The sequence below is a fragment of the Salvelinus fontinalis genome, chromosome 2 (assembly GCF_029448725.1).
Source record: "Salvelinus fontinalis isolate EN_2023a chromosome 2, ASM2944872v1, whole genome shotgun sequence".
NCBI lineage: Eukaryota > Metazoa > Chordata > Actinopteri > Salmoniformes > Salmonidae > Salvelinus > Salvelinus fontinalis.
Genome location: NC_074666.1, coordinates 26,016,866 through 26,029,444, shown reverse-complemented (window position 1 = coordinate 26,029,444; position 12,579 = coordinate 26,016,866). Strand labels below are relative to the sequence as shown.

Sequence of the window (12,579 nt, the reverse complement as noted above, 5' to 3'; positions counted from 1 at the left end):
TGGCAAGTGTCTTCACTGACTTTTTCAACCTCTCCCTGTCCGAGTCTGTAATACCAACATGTTTTATGCTGACCACCATAGTCCCTGTGCACAAAAACACTAAGGTAACCTGCCTAAATGACTACCGACCCGTAGCACTCACATCTGTAGCCATGAAGTGCTTTGAAAGGCTGGTCATGGCTCACATCAACACCATTATCCAAGAAGCCCTAGACCCACTCCAATTTGCATACTGCCCTAACAGATCCACAGATGATGCAATCTCTATTGCACTGCCCTTTCCCACCTGGACAAAAGGAACACCTATGTGAGAATGCTATTCATTGACTACAGCTCAGCGTTCAACACCATAGTGCACTCAAAGCTCATCAATAAGCTAAGGACCCTGGGACTGAATACCTCCCTCTGCAACTGGATCCTGGACTTCCTGGCGGGCTGCCCCCCAGGTGGGAATGGTAGGTAACAACACATCCGCCACGCTGATCCTCAACACAGGGACCCCTCGGGTACGTGCTCAGTCCCCTCCTGTACTTCCTGTTCACTCATGACTGCACGGCGAGGCACGACTTCAACACCATCATTAAGTTTGCTGAAGACACAACAGTGGTAGGCCTGATCAACGACGAGACAGCCTATAGGGAGGAGGTCAGAGACCTGGCCATGTGGTGCCAGGAAAACAACCTCTCAATGTGATCAAGACAAAGGAGATGATTGTGGACTACAGGAAAAAGAGGACCGAGCACGCACCCATTCTCATCGACGGGGCAGGTTGAGAGCTTCAAGTTCCTTGGGGTCCACATCACCAACACGCTAACATGGTCCAAGCACACCAAGACAGTCGGGAAGAGGGCACAACAAAACATTTTCCCCCTCAGGAGACTGAAAAGATTTGGCATGGGTCCTCAGATCCTCAAAAGGTTCTACAGCTGCACCATCGAGAGCATCCTGACTGGTTGCATCTGACTGGTTGCCTGGTATGGCAACTGCTCGGCCTCCGATCGCAAGGCACTACAGTGTGTAGTGCGTACAGCCCAGTACACCACTGGGGAAAAGCTTCCTGCCATCCAGGACCTCTATATCAGGCGGTGTCAGAGGAAGGCCTTAAAAATTGTCAAAAACTCTAGCCACCCTAGTCATAGACTGTTCTCTCTGCTACCACACGTCAAGCGGTACCGGAGCGCCAAGTCTAGGTCCAAGAGGCTTCTAAACAGCTTCTACCCCCAAGCCATAAGACTCCTGAACATTTAAACAAATGGCTACCAAGACCATTTGCGTTGCCCCCTCTCTTTTACACCACTGCTACTTTGTTATTATTTATGCATGGTCGCTTTAATAACTCTACCTACAAGTACATATTACCTCGACTAACGGCGGTCCTCCTCCTCTTCAACCGAAAAGGAGGAGTAGTGAGGGAACCAAAATGCAGCGGAGATTGAAGACATAATTTATTAAACAAGACGGGAAAAAACACGAAACGAAAAACACTTGGAAAAACTAACAAAATAACAAACGGTGTAGACAGACCTGGACGACGGACTCACATAACACGAATAACGCACGAACAGGGAATATAGCCTACACATAAATTAACAATGAACAAACCAAACCGAACAGTCCCGTATGGTGCGACAAAACACAGACACAGGAGACAACCACCCACAACGAACACTGTGAGACAACCTACCTAAATATGACTCTTAATTAGAGGAACGCCAAACACCTGCCTCTAATTAAGAGCCATACCAGGCAACCCATAAACCAACATAGAAACAGAAAACATAGAATGCCCACCCAAACTCACGTCCTGACCAACTAACACATAAAACAAACTAACAGAAATAGGTCAGGAACCTAACCGGTGCCCCTGCACATTGACTCTGTATCGGTACACCCCTGTAAATAGCCTCGCTATTATTTTACTACTAAAATAATTAATTTCATTAATTGTTACTTCTTATTCGTATTAATTTTTTTTAAGCTGCATTGTTGGTTATCGGGTCGTAAGTAAGCATTTCATTTCACTGTGACTAATTAAAATTGTGACTAATTAATGTGACTAATTAAAATTTTATTCAATTATTTTAATTTGGCAAGATTTGCAAACTTAAGCATGACATGCCAGCAACAAATGCTGACACTACATATCCAAGTAGATCTGACCAAATTATGAAAGGCAAGCATTGTAATTTTGAATCCTGTGAAGTTAGTGTGGAATAGGTAAGAAAATTATTGTTGTCTATCAACAATGACAAACCACCGGGGTCGGACAACTTGGATGGAAAATTACTGAGGATAATAGCGAATGATATTGCCACTCCTATTTGACATATTTTCAATTTAAGCCTACTAGAATGTGTGTGCCCCCAGGCTTGGAGGGAAGCAAAAGTAATTCCGCTACCTAAGACTAGTGAAGTCCCCTTTACCAACCCTTAGTAAGCTTTTGGAAAAAATAGTGTTTGACCAGACAATGCTTTTACAGTAAACAAATTGATAACGAACTTTCAGCATGCATATAGAGAAGGACATTCAACAAGCACAGCACTTACACAAATGACTGATGATTGGCTGAGAGAAATTGATGATAAAAAGATTGTGGGGGCTGTTTTGTTAGACTTCAGTGCAGCTTTTGACGTTATCAATCATTGTCTGTTGCTGGCAAAACGTATGTGTTATGGCTTTCCACCCCCTGCTATATTGTGGATAAAGAGTTAAGCCAGAGTGTCTATGTATGCAGATGACTCAACGCTATACATGTCAGCTACTACAGCGACTGCAATGACTAAAAGACTTAACAAAGAGTCGCAGTTAGTTTGAGTGGGTGGCAAGGAATAAGTTAGTCCTAAATATTTCTAAAACTAAAAGCATTGTATTTGGGACAAATCATTCACTAAACCCTTAAACCTCAACTAAATCTTGTAATAAATAATGTGGAAATAAAGCAATTTGTGGTGACTAAACTGTTTGGAGTTACCCTGGATTGTAAACTGTCATGGTCAAACATATTGATACCACAGTAGCTAAGATGGGGAGAAGGGTGTCCTTAATAAAGCTCTGTTCTCCATTCTTAACAGCACTATCAACAAGGCAGGTCCTACAGGCACTAGTTGTCACACCTGGACTATTGTTCAGTCGTGTTGTCAGGTGCCACAAAACAGGACTTAGGGAAATTGCAATTGGTTCAGAACAGGGCAGCACGGCTGGCCCTTGGATGTACACAGAGAGCTAATATTAATAATATGCCTGTCAATCTCTCCTGGCTCAAAGTGGAGGAGATTGACTTCACCATTACTTGTATTTAAGAGGTTTTGACATGTTGAATACCCCGAGCTGTCAGTTTTAACTACTGGCGCACAGCTCGGACACCCATGCATACCCCACAAGACATGCCACGAGGCCTCTTCACAGTCCCCAAGTCCAGAACAGACTATGGAAGGCGCACCGTATTACATAGAGCCATGACTACATGGAACTCTATTCCACATCAAGTAACTCATGGAAGCAGTAAAATTAGATTTAAAAAACAGATTATAAAAAACACCTTATGGAACAGCGGGGACTGTGAAGCAACACAAACATAGGCACAGAGACACACACACATGATAACATACGCACTATACATACACATGGATTTAGTACTGTAGATATGTGGTAGTGGTGGAGTAGGGGCCTGAGGGCACAGTATGTTGTGAAATCTGTGAATGTATTGTAATGTTTTTAAAATGGAATAAACTGCCTTAATTTTGCTGGACCCCAGGAAGAGTAATGGGGATCCATAATAAATACAAAATCCACAGGGCTCGACAATATACCATATTTTACTATATACACCGGTATTGATGCACGGACTGGTTTGGATTTTTACTTTGCCTTGTATAACGGTATTTTAATGTTTGGTTTGTTAAGTGTGTAAATGCCACTCTGCCCCGTGTAATGTCCATTTTTATAGTTTATTCTGTTTGCTTCTTGAGTTGTCTCTCTCCTTCCACACACACCGAGCCCCACCCCATCATACCCTACTCATAAAGCATATTTAGAACTTTAATTATAAAAGAAATGTGAACAATATTGTGCTGATATTTAGGCCATGTCGCTCAGCCCTATGTCAACATCTCTTATGACCTTACATTTAGACCAAGGTACTTGGTTTCTATTCATGTTATGTACTCTTACTTGTATTTCAACCTCTGAAGTTCATGCAGGCCATGTTTGTGCTTTAGCTACTGATGTAACTGTGTCGCTGAGTTCAATCTGTTCCCCTGCTGTGCCCTCTGGGTATTTTGTGTACAGATTCCATGCAGAGCGGGCCATAGACATCATCACTCACATTCTCCCTGAGGATCATCTGCTGCTGGCCTCCTCCAAAAGAGTCAAAGGTAAAAACGGCTTTCACAACTATCTGTGTACTCCTGTTCCCCGGCCTCCGTGATGGGCACAAGGATGTCTGTGAATCTCAAGGGTATCCAATACGTTCCACTGCGGTAGAGTAAATTAATGTAGAGGATTTGTTTTATCATGGAGGTGATGAGAGGTCTAATTTGGAGAATAAATATATTGGATCAGTAGATATCTTTCATTTCCTAACTAACTTGTTCAGATGACCATCTGACTCTGTCCTCTTTCTGACTGTGTTGTGCAATTCCCTCAGCTCTGATCCTGGAGGAGATTGCGATTGACTGCCACAACAAGGAGACAGAGGAGAGGCTGCTCCAGGATGCCCATGACCTCCACCTCTCCTCTCTCCAGCTGGCCAAGAAAGCCTTTGGGGAGTTCAATGTTCAGACAGCGAAGCACTATGGCAACCTGGGCCGCCTCTACCAGTCCATGAGGAAATTCAAGGTCAGATCATCCCTCCCTTTCATCCAAGTGTCTGTAGAAAACATGCAGTGGTTGACATCTGACACACTGTCATCCTATGCTCTGTCTGGTAAACTTCCATCCAAATATTCTCCACACTGTTTACCAACCCTGTGATTTCACTTTGATAGCAGGAAGTGAATCCTCTTTCTAAGGAGGCTTAAATGTCACAGGGGCTCTGGGGTTTTATGGTAGTTGAAAATGCAGACCCCAAGGCTGTGGGTGACTGAGGTCTCACTTACCCTGTTTGTTTCAGGAGGCAGAGGAGATGCACATCAAGGCCATCCAGATCAAGGAGCAGCTTCTGGGTCAGGAGGACTATGAGGTGGCTTTGTCTGTGGGCCACCTGGCCTCTCTCTACAACTACGACATGAACCAGTATGAAGATGCAGAGAGGCTTTACCTGCGCTCCATTGCTATTGGTCAGTCTTCAGGCTAGATTGGGGTCTATTCTTCCCTTGTGTACTCTTCTTTTTTTGTAATCTATTCTTCCTCATTCTACCATCCAACATTATTACTAGTGTGTGTGTGTTTCCCTGCTGCAGGTAAGAAGCTGTTTGGCGAGGGCTACAGTGGACTGGAATACGACTACAGGGGCCTAATTAAACTTTACAACTCTGTGGGGAACTATGAGAAAGTCTTTGAGTACCACAATATTTTATCCAATTGGAACCGGCTGAGGGACCGGCAGTTTGCTGTGGCTGATGCCTTAGAGGACGTAAACACCAGCCCCCAGGCCACCGGGGAGGTGGTGCAGTCCTTCCTACTGTCACAGAACAATGGGGCTGGCCCACCTGCTTAGGCTCACCACACAGACACACACATGCCCACACACTGATAGAAACGCTAAAGGTGTTCACGGCTCACTTACATTTGTTGAACACACCCTCTCCACATCAAGCTACATGGTTGGCCTTGCAATGGGACACCTGGCTATGGGAAAATGCACTATCGCCTGTGGAATGCATATAATCTAGCGTTTTTGTCCTCACTTTCGCTCCCAACGGGGGCATTCTCCTGTGATCAACCCGGTATTGAACATTTGATGGAAGGAACCTCTTGCCATCCACTTTGCATCACCTAACATTGCTTTCATCACCGTCAGTCTTCTGTAAGAGGAATTGAGAGAAGGGGGGAAATAAAACAACAACATCATAGTGTGTTCTAGCTCTAGAATAGGAATCGGTTTGTTTTCGGCTTCATTTTTGGTCAGCGCTTGCCCTTTGTTGACCATTGGGATATCCCCTGCAAGCATGGATGGAGCACCTTTTTGCTTTGGCCAATTATAAAGAGCAAGTTACTTTTTCTGGGTGGAATCCTTATTTTATTGTTCTAATGTCATGAGGGAGTTTACATAAGAGCTTTCATCCATGGACCAAATATTCAGTTTCCTTTTTGTAACACCTGTTTCTGTCTCCATCTAAAGACGTTGGCACAGTCTTTATGCTTGTGGTTAAAGGTTGTCCGTGATTTGATGAATTTGCAATGCACCAGTGTGTGTGTTAAATTTGACCACAATTGTGCTCAGTAGATTTGTTGTTGGTGTGCTGACGTGTAGTTTATTTGAAAGTGTACATAGGTACCTTTTTTTGAGGAATTAAATTGACAAGTATTTATAAGGAATTTCATAGAGCTAAACCAAAAACAAGTGAGCTTAAACCTGCTATTCAGATGACTTCTCAGACGGAGGTCCCCAGGCTATTGTGCATATAAGCCTGGTACATCGATTCAAAGTTGGCCTTAGTGGGAGTGACCGTACTGAGTAAAGTATGTCATTTAATTTTAGCGAATCACACAACTGCGAGGCATGGCTCTGTGCTTGTGGTATGCTAGTGTACGGGGGAGGGTTAGGGGGAAGGTTGTGGGAGATGATTGGTTGGTAGATTAAGCCTATGCTTCAGGAGTTTCTCCCGGGCATTCTGCACTGGCTAATGAAAGTCAAGTTTGACCCGTTGGACTACCAGACTCTTCAGGCATTTGGACTGAAGTGTCTCGGAACGAGATTAGGGGTCCTCAAACACACCATTAACAATAGAATAGGCCTTGTGTTTTCATGTTAGAAACCATTTGTCTAGTGAACGATTACCTATTCCAAAGTAATGTAGTAAGTACCCCGTTGTGTATGGACTAGGTCAATGGAAATTATTGCCTTGTTTTTGAACAAATGTGTGTCTGTCTAAGGGATGTTAATGTTACATGTGCTGTTATGTTTCAACTGAAGTCCGAGCCTTCGCCTTAAAGGACGATCAGCCAAAGCTGCTCTTGTTCTGGTTCTTAGCATGCTTGCTTTCCAAATACCCACACTGGAGAGAGACAGGAAGATCATATGTTTGACCTGACATACACTACCGTTCAAAAGTTTGGGGTCACTTAGAAATGTCCTTGTTTTTGAAAGAAAAGCTATTTTTTTTGTCCGTTAAAATAACATCAAATTGATCAGAAATACAGTGTAGACATTGTTAATGTTGTAAATTACTATTGTAGCGGGAAACTGATGATTTTTAATGGAATATCAGCAACCATCACTCCTGTGTTCCAATGGCACGTTGTGTTAGCTCATCCAAGTTTATCCTTTTAAAAGGTTAACTGATCATCAGAAAACCCTTTTGCAATTATGTTAGTACAGCTAAAAACTGTTGTTCTGACTTAAGAAGCAATAAAACTGGCCATCTTTAGACTAGTTGAGTATCTGGAGCATCAGCATTTGTGGGTTCGATTACAGGCTCAAAATGGCCAGAAACAAAGACCTTTCTTCTAGTAGTACCCGCAAAACACCAGTCTCAACGTCAACAGTGAAGAGGTGACTCCGGCATGCTGGCCTTCTAGGCAGGGTTCCTCTGTCCAGTGTCTGTGTTCTTTTGGCCATCTTAATATTTTCTTTTTATTGGCCAGTCTGAGATATGGCTTTTTCTTTGCAACTCTGCCTAGAAGGCCAGCATCCCGGAGTCACCTCTTCACTGTTGACGTTGAGACTGGTGTTTTGCGGGTACTATTTAATGAAGCTGACAGTTGAGGACTTGTGAGGTGTCTGATTCTCAAACTAGACACTCTAATGTAATTGTCCTCTTGCTCAGTTGTGCACCGGGGCCTCCCACTCTTCTTTCTATTCTGGTTAGAACCAGTTTGCGCTGTTCTGTGAAGGGAGTAGTACACAGCATTGTACCAGATCTTCAGTTTATTGGCAATGTCTCCCTTGGTATAGCCTTTATTTTTAAGAATAAGAATAGACTGACGAGTTTCAGAAGAACGGTCTTTGTTTCTGGCCATTTTGAGTCTGTAATCGAACCCACAAATGCTGATGCTCCAGATACTCAACTAGTCAAAAGAAGGCCATTTTATTTTGCTTCTTTAATTAGCACAACAGTTTTCAGCTGTGCTAACATAATTGCAAAAGGGTTTTCTAACACAGGAGTGATGGTTGCTGATAATGGGACTCTGTACGCCTATGTAGATATTCCATAAAAAATCTGCCGTTTACAGCTACAAAAGTCGTTTACAACATTAACAATGTCTACACTGTACTTCTGATCAATTTGATGGTATTTTAATGGACAAAAATTGTGCTTTTCTTTCAAAAGCAAGGACTTTTCTAAGTGACCCCATACTTGTGAACGGTAGTATACACTATATATACAAAAGTATGTGGATACCCCTTCAAATTAGGGAATTCGGCTATTTCAGCCATACCCGTTGCGAACGGGTGTATTAAATCGAGCACACTGCCATGCAATCTCTGTAGACAAACATTGGCAATAGAATGCCCTGTACTAAGAGCTCAGTGACTTTCAGCTTGGCACCGTCATAGGATGCCACGTTTCCAACAAGTCAGTTCGTCTAATTTCTGCCCTACTAGAGCTGCAATGTCCACTGTAAGTGCTGTTGTTGTGAAGTGGAAACGTCTAGGAGTAACAACGGCTCAGCCGCGAAGTGGTAGGCCACGCAAGCTTACAGAACAGGACCACAGAGTGCTGAAGCGAGTAAAAATCGTCTGTCATCGGTTGCAACACTCACTACCAAGTTCCAAACTGCCTCTGGAAGCAAAGTCTGCTCAAGAAGTGTTTGTTGGGAGCTTCATTAAATGGGTTTCCATGGCCGAGCAGCCGCGCACACAAGCCTAAGATCACCATACACAATGCCATGTGGCGGCTGGAGTGGTATAAAGCTCGCCGCCATTGGACTCTGGAGCAAGGGAAACGCGTTCTCTTGAGTGATGAATCATGCTTCACAATCTGGCAGTCCGACGGACCAATCTGGGTTTGGTGGATGCCAGTATAACCCTACCTGCCCGAATGCATAGTGCCAACTGTAAAGTTTTGTGGAGGAGGAATAATGGTCTGGGGCTGTTTTTCATGGTTCAGGCTCCTTAGTTGTAGTGAAGGGAAATCTTAATGCTACAGCATACAATGACATTCTATATGATTCTGTGCTTCCAACTTTGTGGCAACAGTTTTGGGAAGGCCCTTTCCTGTTTCAGCATGACAATGTCCCTGTGCATAAAGCGAGGTCCATACAGAAATGGTTTGTAGAGATCTGTGTGGAAGAACCTGACTGGCCTGCACAGAGTCCTGATCTAGACCCCATCGAACACCTTTGGGATGAATTGGAACGACGACTGCGAACCAGGCCTAATCACCCAACATAAGTGCCCGACCTTACTAATGCTCTTGTGGATGAATGGAAGCAAGTCCCTGCAACAATGTTTCAACATCTAGTAGAAAGCCTTCCTAGAAGTGTGGAGGCTGTTATAGCAGCAAAGGGGGGACCAACTCCATATTATTGCCCAAGATTTTGGAATTAGTTGTTTGACGAGCAGGCCATGTAGTGTATCTTTGAGCTAAGACTGATTCATGTTGTCCTCAAATCAAGGACACCCAGTCTTTCTGAGTGAAGACCACCAGCCCCATTTGTCAGCCAGCTTTCCTCAACAGCTTTGTTATGAAAAGTATTGAACCATGGGCGATGCATTAAGATGAACCGAGTTACAGAGATGAACACTGCAGAACAAGGGACAGACAGATTAGCTACAAAGTCATAATCTGAACAGGTGAAGTAAATGGACATTGTTGTTATCTTGATTTCTAACCCTTTCACCCCCAAGTGCTTTGCCTGTGTAAATCTTACAATAGAAAGTGTTGATTTAAGAAATTAGATGTTGAAAGAGGAGATCCATATTGTAATCGGAGGTTGTGGTCCACCCTGGCTGTTATATGGCTGTCTGTATGTCCTTAGTTTTGTTTACAAGGCTCTAATTGTTTCTTGTGAATGTTACTGGAAGGGATCCTTAGAAAATCGAATGTTTTTTGTGATTGCAGTACACACCCTATCCTTTCTGTCAATGTCAGCAAGACTGCAGTAAGATTCATTGACAGTGTCTCTGGAAGCAGACAGCTCTTAAATCAGGAGTTTCATCTTGGTTTGTTATAGGTGGAACAACTGTTGAGAGTTTCTCTTCAAGACAAGTTTTCCACTGGAACTGGAGCAAATACAGCCCATTAAGCTTTTTTTATTTTGTTTTTAATACATGTCCTGTCTATATTCTCACATGCATTGCAATGCGCCAGCCTTTTTTTACAGCACATTTATTTCCACACTAACATCATTTTAACCATTGCTCACTCTGAAACTCTCCTGTATATGGAAGGTTGTCCAATTCTACAAGTATAAATATGGGCAAGTTTCATAGACCTACATTAAGGCCACTCTTGGACTAAAGTTTTGATTAAGGTTATGATGAGATGGCTAAACTTAATTTTAAGAGGTTTGCATCACCTGTATTTAATCCATAGTTAACTATGTTGAATTCACATTTAAAGCTATTTGATTATTAACAGATAATTTGGCCAACTCCTGGACTCATTTAATCTTGGTCTGTGAAACTGTTCCTACATGTGTTAAGAGGAGTATAAGTACTGTGCCTCTGGGTTACAAGTGTAGACACATTGAGTTTAGGTATGACCCTGAGAGAAGTATCTGGCAGGATTTGCAGAACTAGATTGCTGATATTCCATGCATGCATTATCAGAGTTTAAGGAACTGTGGTGTGTGTTGAAGTGATCTTTTGATATGTATGTATTCATTGCATACTGTGTGAATTGCTGCCTGCTGCAAAGGTGTGTATACAGTCCTCTAGTTAAGAGTGGTCTTAGTGGTTGTTCCTCATGCTGTCCATGTCTACCCAGAAAGGTAAAATGAAATTATTGTAATGTGTGTACTGAAAACATGGAAATAGTTGTCATTTTATGTATTCTCTCCATTATTTGAATGCCTTCTGCAGTACCTCCAAATCAAATTATGACAGTTAGCAACAGTGGGTCAGCCCATTATTCAGTAATGGGATGAGTTCTTAAAATGAAATAGAACAAAAAAATATTAAATGAGGGCTTTCAAGAATCTTCTTTTGCTTCATGTCAACACTGTAGCTACCATGTTTTTGTACATTAACATTTTACATTGGAAATATTGTTCTCTTCAAAGCTCAGAAAATACGAATATTAAAATGTCTAAAAGTTAAAGACATGTATTAGTGCAGAGCGATGAAACAATTTGTTTCGTTTATTAAACAAGTAATTGACAGACGTAAGTTCAATTACTTGAATTCCAAGTAGTCGTTTTTTTTAACGCGTCATTTCTCTAGAGATAATTCACTAGAGAAATGAAAAAAGAACCATATGGGACGCTGCGCTAAAGGGATTTGTAGTTTTGTTGAGGATGGCTCATTGTCAGGCTCAAAAAGCCCCAAAATTTGCCCGGATGGCCACCAATTTTTCAACCCATGTATTGGTCAGCCTGTTGCGTGCTTTGGTGTGTGTGTTCCCAAACAAGGACCTTTTGCGTTTTGAGGCGGCTGCTGTTTGTGGAATTTGGAGAATGATTGATTGAGGCAACAGGGGAAGGCACCTCAGATCCACAAAGTCCCTTCCACCAGGTGGCTGATGAGATATGTTGGCACGACTGCCATATTGCATCTCCATCCAAAAGCCCTTGCTTAGAAGTGTACTTCGCCAGACTGCCAAGAACCTTGCCCTCTTCCAGGCCAAGGTGGCGAGACACGATAGGCCTTGTTGATCTCTGCACCAGACAGGATGCTCTTGCCAGCATACTTGGGGTGTATGCATGTACACTGCGGCGTGTATGGGCTTCAGGCAGAAGTCTTCACGCTTTTTGATGTATTTCAGTGCTGCAGTTTCCTCTGCTTGGAGCAACAGTGAAGTGGGCAGGGCAGTGTGGATTTCTTCTTACATCTGCAAGCAGAGTCTGAACATCAGACAGGATGGCATTGTCTCCCTCAATCTGTGCAATGGCTACTGCTATAGGTTTCAGGAGTTTCAGGCTGCTTACCACTCTTTCCCGAAATACATCATCCACGAGGATTCTCTTGATGGGGCTGTCCATATCGGCAGACTATGATATGGCCATTTCTTGGAGAGACCCATCCCCCCCCCCCCAGGAGACTGTCAAACATGATCATGACAACACCACCCCAACGGGTGTTGCTGGGCAGCTTCAATGTGGTGTTCTTATTCTCTTCACTTCAAATCGAACATTATTTGTCACATGCACCGAATACAACAAATGTAGACTTTACCGTGAACTGCTTACTTCCAAGCCCTTAACCAACAGTGCAGTTCAAGAAGAGTTCAAATATTTACCAAGTAGACTAAAGTAAAAAGTAACTCAATAATGAGGCTATATACAGGGGGCACCGGTACCAAGTCAGCGGGGGTA

At 43.0% G+C, this 12,579-nt stretch overlaps 1 protein-coding gene across 1 annotated transcript in view; it reads left to right on the top strand.

The window, feature by feature from the left end:
- Positions 1-11,244, top strand: part of LOC129815310 (amyloid protein-binding protein 2-like) — a 29,831-nt gene extending 18,587 nt beyond the window's left edge. Inside the window, exons 10-13 of the mRNA XM_055869001.1 lie at positions 4,288-4,373; positions 4,646-4,836; positions 5,111-5,276; positions 5,400-11,244. Of these exons, the coding sequence (XP_055724976.1) occupies positions 4,288-4,373; positions 4,646-4,836; positions 5,111-5,276; positions 5,400-5,656 (700 nt within the window). The 3' untranslated portion in view covers positions 5,657-11,244. The remainder of the gene's footprint in view (positions 1-4,287; positions 4,374-4,645; positions 4,837-5,110; positions 5,277-5,399) is intronic.
- Positions 11,245-12,579: the final 1,335 nt, after the last annotated feature.